Here is a 19,588-nt window from a genome sequence, read left to right as displayed (position 1 = left end):
TGAGATAACATCGTTTTTTGGTTGCCCCCAGTCTACCTACTGCACAGTTTTCAAGGGGGAGGGGGTGTTGTCCATTGCGCCCTAGTCGCTCCAACCTCGAGGATGCGGATGAAATTGGGATCCCTCAGACCGGGGTCGAAGTTAGATTCGAACCCACGGCCCTCATTGCTCAGCTCCGCGCGCCTTACACTCTGTCGGGATTACATTTTCAATGCACACAGTTTTTTTTATAGGCCTACGAGTCATTAGAACTGGAAAACCTGGCCAAAATGTTCGTGCGTAGTGTGATGAAACAAGAGTGCTGGGACAAGATGACCATAAAGGGAAAGAGTCTGCGGGGTTTTGGCAAGGGCATGATAGTGTCCAACTTCCCCCTGTGTGAGAGGAGTGAAAAGGAGAAGGAGGAATTAGCATTTGTGACCAGGGTGAGGAAAGTGGAAATGGTGGATGCGGCTGCGGCCAAACAGGACAAAAGAGATGTAAGTTTTGAGCAAAAATTGGACTGCATTTTTAGTATCCTTTCCGTCTCAATTGTATCTATACCAAAAATGAGTTTCTTTGTTTATTTCATTAATAATGTGTCAATTTTTATTTGTCATGTTCTAGTTTGATTCAACGCTATGCACTCTTTTTGGATTTGAATCAGTTGCCCAATTTTGCCGGAAAGCGAAACTTTGAGACCAAGCCTATTTCATGCAAAAATCTAAAAAACGAAAATTTTTTAATTTTTCGCACGAACAATTTTCCAATTTGTAGCAGCAAAATATTTTTCACATCACTTATGTTGCAAATACGATTGTCTTACACAAGAGGCTAGAAAGCTTGCTTCAAACTATAATTTCATCCAAATTCTGCCGAAATGTTTTAGCTAAAATTATAAGCTATTTTAGCCAAAGTTTTTAACTAACTGCTTCTGTTTGTGAAAAGTAACCATGAATGCTTGAAATCTGCAGTACATCACATTTGCCACGGACTCCTCGACAAGTGTCCAAGAGGGAAGATACGATACGGCTTACAGGGGTGTGGCCCCTGAAACTCAGGACTCCCCCACAGTTCCCAATAGCCACGGAGGGGATGGAACCTCCGTTTCCCATAATGGAGGAAAAAATACCACTTTTGACTCAACTAGGAGTCACGTTCATGACGGAGAAACCTATAACGACGTGGTAAAATGTTGTGCGTGTTCATCGCATCGTCACAACCTCTATCATTCTGATTCTATTTTTTGTCCTTTTAATGCTCTTTGGAAGATCTTTACGTGGGTTTTTCTGGTCAAATCGTGCAAGTTTGAATAGTTTGGTGTGTGGTGCTCTGATAGTTCCAATAAACAGAGTCTAATACAACGCGAGATTTTTTCAGTCCGTTAGCAAAGTGTTGTATATTGTCAAGTATATCACCACTGTGTAGGTCCATCCGTGAGGTTAATGATATTCAAGAAGTCAATGTGATACAAGAAGTGAATGTGATCAGCGTAGTGTATTACTACGAACCTTCTTTTTTCTAAGCTAACTCGCACATAAATTTGCTCATTGAAAGTGTTCACTTATCTGGAAATTTCACTGTACACTGGAAATTGCATAGCATCTGTTCTCTGCTTTCTTTGTGGGTAGTGTTTGTGATCAATTAAGCGTCCGTGACTGAGTTGCTAGCGCGTGGGATTTATAATCTCTAGGTCGCAGTAGGTCGTAGGATCGAATACGAGACATGTCCGAATTTTTATTAACTCGAGGCTTATTTCAACTTTTTCTTATCGCACTTCATAAAACTTCTTTATGTCGTGCTCTCGTTAGAGTTTGCGTTAAAAAATCAGTGATACGTTTTTTTCCAAACTTTTAAAAATATCTTTGTCTCTGAGGTCTTTTGCTGATTTCCTGTTTTTGGGCGGCAATATTGAAATCTGGCTGATGTTTTCCGTTTATTGGATTTTTGGCTCACTTTTTTTTGGCTCGATGAGCTTCTGTTGCTATATTCCCTCGATTTTGTTTTCAACAAGATGTGAGCTTTTAAAACTTTTTTATAAGGCTTTTTTGTCTTTTCATTTTGAAGGAAATTTTTGAGCTCAATTATTTTTTTGACCGCTGTGGAGGAAAGAAGTGGCACTGAGGTTTGCTCGCATTGATCTGCCAACGCAAAGAAGTACTGTTTCAAAAATGCAACAGCAGGCAATTAGGTTAATTTTATTGAAAAAGTGCCGATCCTATTCTGTTCAAAGAGCTTCAAGGCCATCTATTTTTTCCTCGAAATTCGCAAGTTGAAGTTTTTTTTCTAAAAAACAAGTCATTTTTTTCAGTTTCCTTGTTTTCATTACTCTTTTCCACCTGTTATTTGGCTATGGTTCAAGTTTTGTAGGTTTGGTTATAACAAAAGTGCTCTCAAATATAAGATAAAGTTTTGGACCAATAATTTTGCTGTAAATCATTTTAGAACAATTTATCAGCTAAAAAAGTAGTGAAATTAAAGTGTTTATCAGCTTATTAAAAAACTAGTGAAATTAAAAAAATTCGCAATTTATATCCGAAATGGGGCATCATAAATTGTTTCACAAAGTCATACAGTTTCAAGGCCATCTATTTTTTCCTTGAAATTTGCAAGTTGAAGTTTTTTTTTCTAAAAACAAGTCATTTTTTTTTCTGTTAACACGCGTTCATTGACTCTTTTCCAACTGTCTGTTGGCTATGTTTTTGCTTTTCAAGTGTCGTTAAAAAATGAAGACCAACAGTTAGGTCCTGAAATTCCAATTTTTTGGGGGGGTTATTTTAACAAAACGTCTTCAAACATGTTCAAGCTCACATTTAATTTTTCGCAGTTTGAATCCCAATTCAGTAGCTGAAAAAAGGTAAATTACGCTCTCCAAAAAGGAAAGTACAAATGGCGCTAAAAACACGATAGATTTTCGTGGCGTTTGTCCTTATTTCTTGTGATGGCCCGTCGTGATTTTTTTGTGATGCATCTCAAGTGATGCGTAGCTCCGTTTTGCTTCTGTGTATCTTTTTTTGGATTTTCAACGCTGAAATATTTTTTTTCTCACAGTTTTTAGATTTATTCGGCAAAATTTCCTTCTGCGAAGCTTTTCTCCCTGTTATTAGCTTTTTCTCCCTGTTATTAGCTTTTTCTCTATGAGCGTTGTTTGCTTGATACAACTGCTGTTTTCAAAGCCAATTTTTATGAGGAATCAAATTCTCTAAGTTTTACCGATTGTACAGTGCAATGCTGATAAAAAACGCTTTGTTTTACTTGACTTTGTTTGATTTATTTTCCTTTGCTTTAATTTTTTCTGCATAGCTGCTATTGTGATTTTGTCAACTGTTGCCCTGTCTTGACTGCAATTGAACAGTTGTTCATCTGAGTTCTTTTTTACATAGCTTTGTCGCGTTGCCGCCTGATATTGATATTGCAGAGTTTGAATGAACTAAGTGCCAATATACCGTGTGTTGTGTTCAAAGGTTAAAAACATCCACTTCTTGTTTTTCCTTAAAGCTAGCAATGGCTGGCTTGTTTTTTGTCCTCCAAAATTTGATTAGTATAGTATTCGAGAACCAACGGGGACATAATTGTTAACTATATTTATCCACAAGGGAAAGGATCAACATATGAGCTGTTCTGGTTTTTACGGAGAACCTCTGTTTAAGGTCTAAATGCAATTTTTTGTCTGTTTTTCTGGGCTTAGTAATGTTGCTACGCCCTCAAGCAGCGAGAAAGGATCATGTTGGGCTTCGAACATCCGACCCTTCTTTTGAAATTCGGAGACATAACCACTTCACCGCCGCTCCCATGCTTGTCGAGCCTTTATGCCGCAATATTTTAGACCTTTAACTAACCACAATAAAGATGCTAACTGTTAACTCCAACAAAACATCATTTCCTAACCTCTTTACAAATGTAACATATATCTACATCTCTATGTCAAACCTCTGCATTAATCGATGCTTTTATTCTAATTAAAAAATCTGCATTTTTAAGGACGATGAGGAGGATGAGACTGCGGAGGAGCAGCAGGAGGAGGAGGGGGAGGCAGTGGGGGTCTACTACTCCACAGACGGCAGTCTCAGTTCCAAGTATGGGGGGCACAACCCACTCCTATATCCCCAACTGCACATACACTCCAAGGAGCAGAAGATAAACCAAATTGTGCTACTAAAGGTAAAAGTTTGAACAAACTAGCCGAAATATAAGCGAAGCAAAATAGAGCAGAGTGTATATAACAGCCAAAGCTTAGTCATTTGTGGTGACTTTTGCATATTTTTTCCATCGTTATATAATATGCAATTTTTAAGTACTTCCGGCTCCCTTAGATGGTTGCTGGTCAATACTTGGCTCGTTTGTATGCCACCTGGAGGTTACAGTGCTGTCAAAGTCCTTAAATAGTTAATCACCTTTGAATTGTTTTGAAATATTGGAAAACTGGATTTTTTGTCTTGGAAAAGTGTTGTCGTGTTGCCGCCTGACATATTGTAGAGTTTGAATGAACTATGTGCCAATCTACCGTGTGTTCAGTGTTGTATTTAAAGGTTTCCTTTCTTGAAATCGAAAATCAATGTCTCCAACCCAGAAAAAATATCCACTTCTTTTTTCGCTAAAGCTAGTAACCGATGGCTTGTTTTTTCCTCTCAAATTTGCTTAGTATAGTTTCCGAGAAGCGACGGGGACATAACTACCCACTATACACTATAATGATCACCCACTATACTTAAACATTGCAAATATCAGTCTCGTTCTATTTTAGGATTCGATCCACAGTCTGAAGAACACGTTCAACAAGGACTTCGACGAAGTGTTCCGGGGGAAGGAGCAGGAGATGAACAGGATCAACGACCGGAATGCCCGCATCGGTAAGATCCTCTCCGACCTCAACATGGACGAGCAGATCAAGAATGTGGACTGGACTCTGGAAGAGAAACCAGAGGAGAATCTGGTCGTCAAAGACTCCGAGGTATGATGAGAAAATATTTGGGCCTTTTATCGGCGACAAAACACAAAAAATGATAAGATAGTGTGATTATAAATAGCCAATATCTACGTACTGTACCGAGATTGACTAGCACTATTACATAGTAGTCAAATTCCTTGTTTACAGACCAAGGTAAGCTTCATTTCATTTTTGTTGTTCTTTGTTCTTGTTTATGTTTGATTCCGTATTTAATTCCCTGCTAGAAGTTTTCAAGAGTTAATTTCATGTTCGTCGAATTTTTCTCCTTAAAAATTAGGACAACTTCTAACTAAGAAGCCCGATTTTGCGAGCATTAAAAACTTCAAAAAAGTGTTCTATTTTTCAAAAAACTATTTTTGTTCTTTTAACTTAAGTATTCGTTCTCATCAAACTTGTAATTCATGTATATATGATTAACTGCAATATTAACACCCAGGGGCAGATTAAAGGGATTCCACCTCCACACCAACCAAATGGTCGCCCCTTTGGTATTATTTTATGACATCCATTTTTGGCTAATCAACCCGGAAGTTTTTCGAAACCTTCGGCGCACTATGCACTAATTTTGAAGGAGTGCACCAGCCAAAAACAACGCGATTTGCTGGTCAAAACTTTCCAAAAAGTGCCTGCGGTGCAGAAAGTTTTGTCAACATAGGGTCTTTATAGTGTTTGGGGAGCGTTCGGAAAATCAATTTGGTTCAACCTTAAAAAAAGGTCAACAAACATTTCGGATTTTTTTTGAAAATCCCACGTCCTCGTGAAAATCCTAGGTACGCTTCTGTTAATACTATTGTTTCATCTAGGTCAAAGTGGAACGCTATCTCTCTCCCGAGATGAAGGCCCGTCTGGAGGAGGAACAGAAGCTGGAAGAGGAGAGGAGGTTAGCTGCTCTCCAGGACAACTGGCGAGAGAGGGGTCTGGACCAGATGATGGGAGGAGTACTTGAAATCAGGAAGGAAGATGAACTCAAAAAGGTAGACAGAAAGAAAACAAAGTTAAAAAAGGATAAAGGATTTGCAAAGACTTTAATATAGAAAAACAATACAAAATACGTCTTTACATTTTGGATGACTTAATAATAAACAATTAGTTTATTGATCCAAATTTTGTTTTAAAGGTCTATACGTCATAGAATTTCTACAAATTGCAGATTTTGAACCACTAAGATTACAGATAAAGTTTTAAGCCCTGAAATTGGCCAGTAAGAGAACTGTTATTGGTTAGGTTACTAAAACTTCGTGGTATATTTTAGGATGTCCCGATTCCTGCTTTCTTGGCTGCTGGAAAAGCCGAAGCCGAATACACTGCCGAGGAGAAGGCAGCCAAAGCCGAGTACGATCGGAAAGTTGCCGAGCTTATCGAGGAACGAGAGAAGTTCTACAAACAACTCGAGGCCGAACTGCGCAAACTGCAACAGTCGAACTCTGAAAGTGAGAACTCCTTTGATGAGCAGCTGACACAGCTGTTTAACAAGAAGGTGCAGGTTGAAATTGCGGTTTTCCATCAAGAGCTGAAGATTGTCAGAATGCAGCAGTCATTGCTAGTTGAAGAGCAGTTGGAAAGAGAGGAAGCGGCTATTTTGAAAGATCTGGAGGCTGTCAAAGAAGAAAAGGTATACAGGGATCATTTATATTTTGGAGGATGAACAGTTATGATAAATGAAATGAGAGCTAACAGTTTTGCGTTGGGCCACCCTAATCAATTTTTTGTTGGATATCGTAACTGGTTTCAGACTTTGAAACAGAATTTTTGAAAATGGCGCCCAATATTGGATATTCAGTTTGAGACAGTTTTTTTGGATCCAGTGAAACATTAAAATCGAAATTAGAAACAATGATTTTTTTTCAGCTGCGAGCAGTTGCTAACCAGAGAGTCGCAACTAACGAGCTAAACGACTACCGGGAGAAATACGAGAACATAATTGCCGAAGACCGAGTGCTCGATCGGAACTTCCGCAAGGAGTTCTCGGAATGCAGTGGGGCTATGATAGACGCGCTTCAGAAGCAGTACAAGCGGAGACCCCGGGGACCGAAGGCACTGAAGAAGGATGTTGATATTGGAATGGGGGATGGGGCGGGGGTTGGGAATCCGTACAACGAGAGACCATCATCCGCCATGGCACAACAAAATGCACGCGAAGGACTCTTCAGGGCGTTGGGTTAGTCACAAAAAAAAACATTTTAGTAATGCTCTTTTATCAGAATTATTGTTTTTTTGTTTCATAAATGACTCAACGCTGGATGAAATCCACTGGCTGAGAAGAAGTATTCTCAAACGGGGTTTGCATATTTTTCGCGTGTCCGACTCGTGTACTGTATATCTAATATCATGCACTGCATATCTAGTTTGCCCAACATTAAATTAAATTCAACAAATCTCCGTTAGGATGATGAGTTGAAATTAACTACAAATTAAATAAATTTAACTCAGTTATAGACCAATGTGTTTGAAAATCTTACTTGAAACAAATTGGAGTATAGGTTTTGTTGGAATTCATTTCGAATCCTTTACTGAAAAATTTGACAACCGGAATTGCTCAGACCAGCTTTTGTCGGCACCGAGGCAATTTTTTTCTAGAATCAGAATCACGCCTTAAGTGTGAACTAAATCGAAGATTGATTTTTCCCCAAGCGAAATAAAAAACTTCCAATCTTCCAGTTTTCATAAATTGGGTCAGTTTTCTCATAAAAAATGTCAATCATAAATTGTTCTGGATAAATTTTTTTCTTGGAGTTTTGAAAGTTGAAAAATCTTGAAACATTTTCTATCGATTTTTTTTTGTTTCTGTGGGCTAAGCGTATGATATATGACTCGATCTCTTGGATGTTTGTTTATATGCCTGATTTTGCCTGAAACAAAACTCACTCCATGTCAGTGTTCCTTTTCAACTTTGTAACTCCCACCCCTAGAAGTTCCTCTGAAAGCTCCTCTGAAACGTTATGAAATATGTAAATGTTGAGATACTTAACAGAACACAAGCAGATAAATTGACAAATCTTTGAAAAATAAAAAACGAACCAAGCTAAAGCTAACACTTACCTTTCAGAAAAATTTCAGATTTTTTCAGGAAAAATGTCTCCAATAACCAAAACGAAACAATTCACCATAAAGTATCTCATGATTGTATCACAGAAAAATCACCTAAAGCCCAGGCGTCCCATTTTTTTTTCTAAAGTCCAATATACTTGAGCATTAACCTAAAAAGAGCGAATTCTAGCCATTGTAACGGAAACAAAGTTAAACTGCTTGTAAAAGGATAAAGCTCAAAACCTTCTGACTGCGCTTTCGAGTATTTCTTCTCGAGAAAATTGTAGATTCATTGCTGGCTTAAATGTCTAATTCAAATAAGGGCGGAATGACGATGAATTCGTATATTTTTGATTTAAATCTGTGTGCATGGATTAACTCAATGCGTACACGCTATGAATTCAGAGTAGAAGTGAAGTGCGCATAGATTATTCACCCCTGCGGTATAAGTATACCGAAATCTAGCAGCAAACAATTGCACTTCATACATCTTTTTCTCTCAATCATAAAGCTTCGAGATCTTCAGCATGCTACAAAAACTGACAAAACCGCTGTTCCGATCATCAAAACGGTTGTCACTTAGGTATAAAAATTCAGTTAGTTATGCTCAGTCCTTTGGTTGATCTTCGTGCTTTTGGTGCTTGCTAGTTGGTACCAGTCACCAGCAACGTCTTATGCCCGAAGTGCTGAAACAGTTGAGTGCGTTAATTGTTTTGAGTTATTTATCATTGAACCTGTATACTGAATTAAAGTACCGGATCTGCATTTTTCACAAGGTGCAGACAGCAGGAAACGGAGTCAGGGGAGGAAAAACCCCCTGGGGATAACGGCAATCTGGTCGAGTACTTGTGTGGAACCCCCAATGTTTTGCAACACTGGACGAATCGATTTATGTCGCGCGTAATTGCCAAACACGTGTTTAACCCCACTTCGTTCTACTTTGATAAACGATTGACGGCGGCACAAGTGACTGCGGTACTGGCAATGGTGTTCAGAAAAATTGCGTAGAGGCGGAACAGGCGCTCATTTCGAACATATGTTTGTTTTTAGGCGAACGCGGACATGATGGTTTACATAATCGGAAACCACATTTGAACTTGCGACAATACGATACCCGCGGATTTTACGCGATTTCAAATAAATATGTGAAATGGAGTGAAACGAAACGCTCGAGTTGTATCAAATGGACTACTAACCACCTTCCCAAAGGAGCGGAAAAAGATTGTACCGAGAAATCGCATGGGACGGCGAGGATAGACGCTGCTATAATTCCGATCAAAGCGGGTTCACGACTGATCATACTGCGAAGTGTACAGCCAGACATGCAACTTGAAACTTTTGCAAAAATCGGGGCAATACGAACGGATTTACTGAGGGAAATGAGAGGCGAATCGAAGCCGGATCGGACTAATATATGGCAAGGACGGCTCTGGTAAACAATTTATGGAACACGATGACGTTTCATCACAGCATGAAAATTCAATAAGGTGGGTCAACGACCAGCAACCGGGATCCCATGGATAGGACGCGGACATTTCGAACGACTGTATCGTAAAGGCCACTCAGCAAAAAGGACGAGTAAAGGAAGCGGAGGCAAAATTACCACAAAAAATTGACGGAAGGCTCGATCCACAAGCGTGGATCGACAGTGGGTCGTCTGTCTCAGTTTAACCATCGGGGAGCTGAAGCGTACCTTAGGAGCAAATTTCGTGCAGCTATCGCCATTGGGACCGAACGAAATTTCAGGGTTTACAGAATCAATTCGCTGAAATTGAAGGGAGAGATGAAGGTGATTGTTTATTCTTACGGGTGTTCGACCGAGACGAACATCATTGTGGTCGGGGGTTGCAGACCGTCAATGATCGGACGAGATCTAATGCCGCAGTTGGAAATGCAGTTAGTTCAGGCAACCGCAGGCGGGGCGATGAACTTCCGAGGGCCCTCAGAGAATTAAGGTTGAGAAATGATTAAGAACAAGTCGCTGGATTACTGGCAAACTCAGTTCAGCGAGAAAAATAGCAATTTCTTTTCAAGGGTAAAAACATTTCAGAATTATAAAAATGAGGCGGAATTCTTCAATAATTTATTACCGGTGGATCAAAGAGGAAGGCTTTTACCCATCACGCTAACTAAAAAGTTGATAAGAAGATCAATTAGCTTTAGAACAAAGCTTTTTGAAAAACTCAACGAATGCTCGGATAAGTACTTTGTATCACCCACGCCCAGAGTAATTACGCTCAAAAGAACGGATCGGTAAAACTAGCGCTCGAACCGCGGGAACTAAATAAACAAGTACATAAAAATAACACCCGAGAAAAAATCGACTCAAGTTTACGCCCATGAACCTAATAAAGCTTACAGGCAGCTCCCGCTAAGTGTGGAGACTAGTAATAATAGTAATTTTTACTTAGTCGAGGGAATTTCACTGGTATATTTAGGTTAAGGACAGATTTCTACGGACTAACAAGGTTGCCGGCGGAATTTCAAATAACGACGACTTCTATCTTAAGCGAATTTCCGTACGCCCAAGCATTTATCAGTGACAGTTTCATCCTTTCAAAAGGACCGGACATTGTATGAATGCAACGGACGGTTAAGAAGACATTGGAAAAATTGTTCGCCAAAATATGGAATTGAAACTGTCGAAATGCGAATTCGTAAAATCGGAGTGCGATTGGCTAGGCCCTCAAATCACAAAACTGAGTATAGCCCCCACTTATCAGATAAACTGAACTAATTGACAAGTTACTACTGTCGAAGACGCTCTCGCAATTGAAATTTTTTCTGCTATCGATCCATAGCGTAGACATATTCTTGCCGGCATTTTCAGATTACTCGGCGCCGTTACCGCCAATTTCAAGAAATAAAAGTTTTTTTTTCTGGTCCCCGGAGTGGCAGGCCGCTTTCGAGGTGTTAAAAAGCAGGTTGCCAATATTGTGGAGTTTAAGCAATTCCAGTTCCATAAAGACATCCGCGTTGTTATTGACGCCAGAACAACTTAGCCCCGAAGGTTGGCGACCGATATCATTTGCCTTCCGAGTCTTAAATGCGGCGGGGCGGAAGTATTCAACGAACGAACTAAAATTGTTAACCGTGGTGCAGAGGCAGATTATTTCATATTTTTTGAAGAAATTTAAAGGTAGTAACGGATCTTAAGACGCTGGTAACATTAACTTTGCGAAACGAAAAAAAATAGGAAGTAAAAAGTAATGTTTAGCCGCCAGACCCGGTGAATAAATTGTAACATTCTAGTCCATTTTGCAATACTTTATACGCCCGGGGCGAAATGGGCATAGCGGATTACCTTTCAGGACAATCAATGGGGTAAGCCCACGGAGTTACAGATGCGATAAGGCATTCACAATAACGAGAATAAATTGAATCCCTCGGTTATTCTTTTCAAAATTACGTCGATTTATTTGCCTATAAATAGAAACATGGAACTTTCAAACAATCGTAGTGCAGTGTGCAATTATAAGCAACCTTTCCCACCCGATGAAGGAGTGGATGCATGCGGTTAAACAACAATCGGATGGCGCTGCATAACGAGGGTCGGCAATCAGAAAAGCGCAAAAACAGTCGGAGTAATTGCTGAATGTGAACCGAGTATGTTGATTCCCGTTCACTCAATGAAATTGAACAATTCATTTAAAAGTTTTTTTAAACTCTTGTCTCGTTAGCCAGCGATTAACAGCAGTAACAGCAGCTTGGACTTAGAATTTATAATGAAAACATGGAGGCCTGAACTTTCGGAGCAATAGAGGCAAAAACACTCTGTTATTTTAGCTAACTTTAAAGGAGTAATTTACCTGCCGGTTTATCCTTCTAACATTATTATGAGCGCTATACCTCGTGGTTGTAAAGTTGTGAAAAAATCAGAAAGCCTTCCAGATTTATTCAGCCTGAAAATATTCGAAGCGAACTTCAAAAACACTCTCAACTAGAAGCAATCCGTGATATGCTCGTGGCCAGAGATCCTAATTTTGAGGAGTCGATGAGGGTCATGGGCGCCAAAGTAGGGCCACACGTGCGTGATTTTGATGTTAAAAAAAGGTGCTTGTGGTTGGATAAAAACTAGCCATCCCAAACCATCAGCAATCAACAGCAATCATTAACCGTGTACATAGCTTCCATCATGGGAAGGCCAGCCTTTTTGATGCCTTGCTGGATGTATGAATCCCTTACATACTCAGAAGCTTGGCATCAACAGCCGAAGGATGCCATGGCTGAAACACAGCAGTAAAATTTTAAAGCCGCTGTGCGCGAATAATGTTACTGGATTATTATACGAGCCGAAAAAGCCTAAAGAATGCATTCGACTTGACGACTTGATTTCTGGGGCCCAGTTAAATTTTAATTGAATCAAATGATTACTTCCTTGTCGCGGTAGATCGGTTTTCGCGCTTGCCGTCGACACTGATATGTAATATCAAAAAATCAGACAAAGGGTTTAAATTCATATCCAAATATTTCACAAATCATGCGGTCCCTCGAAAAATTTACTTGGACCAAAGATCCATTCACTGCAAATACAATTCAAAATTTTTGCAATGCCGAGGTTAAAGAAATGATATACTCACCGGCGAACGCTCATAGGGCGACCAGATATTTGATTGTAAAAATTTGGTGCTTACTTAAGCTAAAGAATGTAAGCATATGGAAACTAGGGTTGAACGCGCCCTTGTGGCGTTGAAGTTTGCGTTGAAACTGGAACACTAGTACGGACGTGGAGTTGGATCAGGAAAATTTGATGATCTCGTATCAAGGGGCGAAGTGCCGGTGGACACAAATGATGCCGGAAAGGCAAAGGCCAAGGCGCGGCCCAGTAAAAGGAAGTAGTTGCTGTTTTGACGCCTTAAGGAAAACAACATTATGTAAAGGCTAATTAAGCACAAAATTGCCAGCGAGTCCAGACACACAATTACTGTATACACGTGTATGTGTTTCGCATTTCGATACTCAAAAATGCTGCTTTGTGGCGTAGAAGCGAGGGAGAGATCGTGAGCGAGAGAACATGGGACAAGCAAATCAAGGCTAGGAAATATCGAAACGACGACCCAGTAAAAAAAGGACAAAGACGCACCGAAGGAAACGAGCGTAAACGCCCAGGGAAGACGGGAACCAGTGGTCAATTACCTGCACCGTAGGCTATTTCTAATTGGAACGACGTACCACAGGCCACGACTGAACGAGACGATGACAACGATCCGAAGGAGAGCGGAAAAGTTCAATCTCAAGACGGTTGGATAAAAAAAGCAGGACGATCACGCAAACAGGCTCGTCTGGTATTGGAGCCAGGACTCCAATAGTCAAGACGAAACCAGATAGCGAAAAAGCTTAGGAAAAGGACGGCCGTATTGGACGGCCGAAAAAGCTCTAGGAAAAGGAAGGCAGTATATACGACGTGTCGCGGGGAAAACTCAAAATTTCATAGGCCAAGGGAGAGGGCAGACCGTCAGGTCTAATGCTCAATCTAGTTTTAGTTAAAGGTATTATTTTTTCATATGCAATTCAATTTAGTGTTTAAGGGGGAATGTCATACAGGTATCAACTTTAGGTTCGTTTTATGTTCAGTCCTTTGGTCGACCTTCGCGCCTTTGATGTTTGCTAATTGGTACCAGTCAACAGCAACGTCTTGTGTCTGAGGTGCTGAAACAGTTGAGCGCGTTTATAGTTTTGAATGAGTTGTTTATCATTGAACCCATCTACTGATATCAAGTACCGGATCTGCATTTTTCACACAGTTTAAAGATTAAAAACCACAATAAAAAAATTTCTCGCTTTCTTCAAAAGACTCAAGACCATATTCTAGATTGTTATACCTACTATCGAAAAAGTTAAGGAATAGTGCACTTGTTTTGGTGATTGTTTTAAATTTCGAGTTGTGAAATAATGTCGGACTGGTTTCGCAGTGCAAATTAATACTGTTTCAGTAAAAGGCCAGCAGTTTGTCTCAGAAAAAATTGCAGTACTGTAACAAAACTGATTCAGTACTCTCTCAGTGCTGTTTATGGACTTTTCTATTCTGATGAAGGCCAAGTCTCTAAAAAAGACCGTGATAGTTTTATTTTTTCTACAAGTTGCATAAATGTGGACCCTGTTCAGATGCGAAAGCTCTACGTATCGCTCTCCAGTCACGTTCGTTATAATCCCAAATAAAGTTTTATACTGTGTTGAGTACATTTCAGTGATATTAAGAAGCGAATAATTATATCACAGGGTATAATTGGAAATAAAAAGCAAATTATCCCAAATTTTTCTGATATAACACAAAAAGAATTGATTATAAACCGTTCACAGTACTGCAAAAGTAAATCGCACTCGAATCTTTTAATGTAAATGCTCGATGTTACAGATCTGTTTTCTGTACCTTGCTGCGGCAATACTGATTTGCTCTGCGACGTCAACCTGGGATAGTTTTCACGGAAAGTTTATGCCACCTCGAAAGAGATGATCTCCATTAATTTTTTCGAAAAATTGCCTAAGCTGTTTAAGAATTGTCGAAAAATTGTAAGATTTGAAAATTATCAATATAGACTAACTTATGGGCTTTCAGTTTATCGATAACACACAACGTGTTATAGGTGAATTAATTTGGCTCAGAAATCGATCAAAGTTGGACTCTTTCCCATCTAGCCCCCAAGTCGAGTAGCACGAAAAAAATTCAACTCCACCTCAAAAGGTTTTTCGTAAAATGGGGGCTATAACTTGCTGGGAGTGGGGGCTATAATGTTGAAAATTCCAATTCTTTTTAATGCATCGAAATGAAGATTCGTAGAATTCTCTTTCTCTTGCAATTAGATTAATCCCAATAAATTATAGCTCCTCCAACTTATGGTAATAACCCAGTTGTTGTTTTTGTCATTATTGTTGTGGTGCATTTGCAACTGGCTGCTGGGCTCTAGGTCCCGGTCGTGTTGTTTAAAATAGGTTCCAAGTAATTCTGAATTCGTTGCAATCGCAGAAAAATTGCCACGTGCGGCTCTTTTTCCTCCCCCTCCTCACACGAGCATCAATTTTAAGGTGTAACGAGTGGTTTTACAAGGTTAATTATGAAGTCCAAACATGTTTGCCATAGCCTTATTAGTCCGTATGCCAATTTTCATAACAATCGAATAATGTGAACAAGTTTTTCATTTGTAAAATTTTGCAGGGGGGGGAAGCAAAAAGAGCCCCACGTGCATGTGTTTGTTACGGAATTTTTTTGTTGACACATCAGTATGATCACCCTGTTTTTTCGACTAATAGTTGTGCGAAGTGTATTTGTGAATCCCATTGAAAATACTGCATTATCTGAAGAAAAAATATACCCTGGCCTTTTTTGTTGTCGTTTTTTTTTGTGAATGAGAATTTCTTTTGCTCTTCCATCAGAGTTGTGTAGCTCTGGCATGCGTATTATTTCGTTCCTATCTGTCAGTAGTTTTACTGTGAGCATGATGTTGTTTAACTGGAGAAATAAAGGTAACTGCTGAATGTTGAGCAGACGTAACTGATTTTCATAACAGACTTCTTTTTGCCCCGCAATCCATCTGATCACTTTCTTTGGAGTATTTCGAGAAGTCGAAACTCCGTCCTGCGTTCTGATACCGGCAGCCAATTTCAAGGCTCTTTTCCAGTTCCCCCTTTCAAAATACCGAGTTTTATGTTTGTTTTGCGTTTTATTACGGCTAAATTCGTGATGTTACGCTGCAAAGTATAAAGAACAAATCTGTTTACAGTTGTCGATTTGTTCACCACGCCAAATTTCATTGCATTATGACAACGTTAAATAAGTTTTTCAAAATTGAATTTGAAAGGGGGGACTGGAAAAGAGTCAATTTCAATAGTTATTTTGTATTATATTTTGATTTCAGTACCAGTCTTACTAAAATTGAGAAAAAATCGATTTTGTTCAATTAATACTCGATTATAATCTCTCTTTTTGAAATCAAATTATAATCAATCCAAGTATATTAATCCAAATTTTTCGACACAAATATAATAGATTATTTTTATCCCAATTTTTGATTCATTTGTTGTGCACAAAAAAATAATTATAATCGATTGTAATCCTTTTTGTTTGCCCATTTTGTCTTCGATCTTGCATTCGAATAGTTTGTTTTTTAAGCTTTTCGTAGACATTGGTGTATGAGAAAAATGAGATAATTTCTTCATGGAAATTGTTTCATGTTGTACATTTTAAGTTTTTTTAACCTCCAAAATATCAGCACATTGCTTTATTTTTATAATTTATTCGGAAGATTTGTTTTTCGTCTTTCAAGTAATACGAAAGGATATCTATGAAACCTTTGTAACTGCTGAATGTTGAGCAGACGTAACTGATTTTCATAACAGACTTCTTTTTGCCCCGCAATCCATCTGATCACTTTCTTTGGAGTATTTCGAGAAGTCGAAACTCCGTCCTGCGTTCTGATACCGGCAGCCAATTTCAAGGCTCTTTTCCAGTTCCCCCTTTCAAAATACCGAGTTTTATGTTTGTTTTGCGTTTTATTACGGCTAAATTCGTGATGTTACGCTGCAAAGTATAAAGAACAAATCTGTTTACAGTTGTCGATTTGTTCACCACGCCAAATTTCATTGCATTATGACAACGTTAAATAAGTTTTTCAAAATTGAATTTGAAAGGGGGGACTGGAAAAGAGTCAATTTCAATAGTTATTTTGTATTATATTTTGATTTCAGTACCAGTCTTACTAAAATTGAGAAAAAATCGATTTTGTTCAATTAATACTCGATTATAATCTCTCTTTTTGAAATCAAATTATAATCAATCCAAGTATATTAATCCAAATTTTTCGACACAAATATAATAGATTATTTTTATCCCAATTTTTGATTCATTTGTTGTGCACAAAAAAATAATTATAATCGATTGTAATCCTTTTTGTTTGCCCATTTTGTCTTCGATCTTGCATCGAATAGTTTGTTTTTTAAGCTTTTCGTAGACATTGGTGTATGAGAAAAATGAGATAATTTCTTCATGGAAATTGTTTCATGTTGTACATTTTAAGTTTTTTTAACCTCCAAAATATCAGCACATTGCTTTATTTTTATAATTTATTCGGAAGATTTGTTTTTCGTCTTTCAAGTAATACGAAAGGATCTCTATGAAACCTTTGTTTTGTGGTAAAACGTTCTTTATAGATGAAACAAAGTGTTTTAAGACATATCATTTGTAGAGACTTTGTTATTGACAAAAAATTAATAACCCATGGGATATAAATAAAATAAATTTTGGTTTGACAAAATTTTGGTAAAATAATCAAATAGAGATAATAATCAATTATAATCGATTATATTTATTTTAAATAGTTTTTGCATGAACTATAATCAAGTATAATTGACTATAATAGATTAAAAATTTAAAATCTCTTGGCAAATATCACAAAACATTTAAAATTGCCAAAAAATCAACATAATAATCCGTTATAATCGATACTATTAAGACCATTTATCCACGGGGGAAAGGACCAACACAAGAGCTGTACAGCTCATCACGGCGAACCGCTGTTGTGCCCCTGTTTAAGAACTACATGTAATTTTTTTGGTTATTTTTCTGGGCTGGGTAATGTTGCTTCACCCTCAAGCAACGAGCACAGCACGGATCATGGTGGGCCTCGAACATCCGACCTTTCGATTGAGAGGCGGAGACGTAACCACTTCACCACCGCTCCCCGATACTTCCGCCGATACTTCCGCCTAAACTTGGATGCGGATACACATGTGTCCCCTAGTGTGTGTGTGTGTGGGCTCTTTTTCCTTTTCCTACCCACCTGCAAAATTTTACTAGTAAATTTTTTTTTCGCGTTATCCGAATGTTACGAAAATTGGTATGCGAACTATTTAGGCCATGACAAACATATTCGGTCCTCAAGGTTAACCTTGTTTAACACCTCGTTACACCATAAAATTGATGCTTATGTGAGGTGGGGGGGGGGGGGGGGGGAGAGCCTGTGTGTGTGTGCGGCGGGGGGAGCTTCGTCGTTTTGTTTCTCTGGAATGTTATTATAGGGACTGGTATGGGACTACTATTGGACTTTTTCATAGGCCATTTCATTTGCATATAGTTCTCACGATTTTCTTTAAAAAAATGCAAGTTAATTGTATTTTATACATAGGTGGTCCAAAATGGTCCTCAAGTTTGTTTTTACTTTTGTCCTCTATTGCACTTGGTTAAATTTGAAATCAGGGGTGAGTAAAGAGCGGCTTCAAAGTTCTTCCCCCTTCCCCCGCACTTGCGATATTTTCAAGAAGATCATTTTTTCAAGTGACGTCCAGGCTAATTAAACAATGACAAATATGTTTGGTTTTCATGGTTAAACTTGTGAACCCACTCGTTACACCATAAAATTGATGCTCATGCAGGCTCTTTTTCCTCCCCCCCCCCCCCCCCCCACCTGCAAATTTTTATTTTTACATGTAAATTTGTTGACCACATTGTCCGATTGTTGTGAAAATTTTAATACAGACTAATAAGGCCATGGCAAGCATATTTGGTCTTCATACTCAACCTCGTAAAACCACTCGTTACACTAATAAGTTGAAACTGGCGTGAGGTGGGGGGGGAGAGGAAAAAGAGCCCTCATGCGAGTTGGGGGAGGGCTAGGGGTTGCAGAGGGAAGGGAAAAGAGCCGAAAAGAGCTCACATCGATAATAGTATGTGCGTTATACGAAATAAAGTATCTCAGTTATGCATCCTGAGCAATTCGAGGTTTTTAAGTGCCGTTTAAATTTGAAGCATTATCTTGAAGCTCAACTGCTTACCCAATAAATGGTAATGTTCATACAGAGGTTGGAAATTTTTTTTTAATAAATAGCTATCTATCCATCTATCCTATGAATTCTCTTCTTCAATCATTGGGTGATTTGACTTCTTAATTTTCCTAAATTTGAAACTTTTTTTCAACTCACGTGCAAAAACTAACTCACAAGCATTTTTCCCAGTTTGAATCAAATCTGCGGTGCAATTTTGTAAACAAAGACGAGCATATCTACGCAAGCAGAACCCAAGTGTTAACCAATAATCGAGACGATGAAGAAAGCAGGGCATGGAAGCTCCACAAGTAGCAGTAGCCGAAGTAGGAAACAACGAGAGGGTCAGAAAGACTCACGAGTAAGTGGGGCGCGTGAACCCGAGTACGAAGGCGAGGGCGAAGGCGAAGCTAAGTACGAAGCTGAACTGGAAAAGGTCGAGGATTATTACGACGAGAACGAAGCGCAAGACTACGGAAGTGAACGACAGTCTGAGGAAGAGCAAAAATGGCAACAGCAAGAAGCTGAGGAAGACGATGAGTTCAATAAAGGTTTGCCATCGACTGCAAGGCCTTCAGGGGAAAGTGGATCTCAGACTAGACCTTCCGGTGTCAGTGGGGGAAGCGTCACGAGTCAGTCAAGACCCTCAGGTGGCAGTGCAATGCAAAGCCAGAGTAGACCTTCTGGTGAAAGTGAAGAGGAGTTCATGCCACCAGGAGCATCCAAATTTGATAATAGAGACTCAACAGGTATGCCTTCAGGATCTAAACAAGTCCGACCATCGAGCGAATCAGATCCCTACATGAGCGGTGAGCAAAGGCAATCTGGAATGAGCGCAGTTCAGAGTCAAGGTCGGCCATCGGGTGAATCAGGAGGTCCTTA

General features: G+C 39.1%; 1 protein-coding gene across 2 annotated transcripts in view; it reads left to right on the top strand.

Annotated features, from left to right (window-relative positions):
- The window catches only part of LOC134845223 (cilia- and flagella-associated protein 43-like), a 306,846-nt gene that overhangs the window by 274,761 nt on the left and 12,497 nt on the right, over positions 1-19,588 (top strand). Inside the window, exons 19-25 of one of the 2 annotated variants that reach the window (XM_063862133.1) lie at positions 234-479; positions 954-1,166; positions 3,961-4,140; positions 4,724-4,930; positions 5,731-5,901; positions 6,180-6,539; positions 6,776-7,085. In XM_063862133.1, coding sequence (XP_063718203.1) covers positions 234-479; positions 954-1,166; positions 3,961-4,140; positions 4,724-4,930; positions 5,731-5,901; positions 6,180-6,539; positions 6,776-7,085 — 1,687 coding nt within the window. The remainder of the gene's footprint in view (positions 1-233; positions 480-953; positions 1,167-3,960; positions 4,141-4,723; positions 4,931-5,730; positions 5,902-6,179; positions 6,540-6,775; positions 7,086-19,588) is intronic. The other variant, XM_063862134.1, reaches the window with a different exon arrangement.

This window comes from Symsagittifera roscoffensis, chromosome 4 (assembly GCF_963678635.1).
Source record: "Symsagittifera roscoffensis chromosome 4, txSymRosc1.1, whole genome shotgun sequence".
Classification (NCBI taxonomy): domain Eukaryota; kingdom Metazoa; phylum Xenacoelomorpha; order Acoela; family Convolutidae; genus Symsagittifera; species Symsagittifera roscoffensis.
Note: the sequence above shows the minus strand (reverse complement) of the source record. Positions and strands in the feature narration are given on the sequence as shown.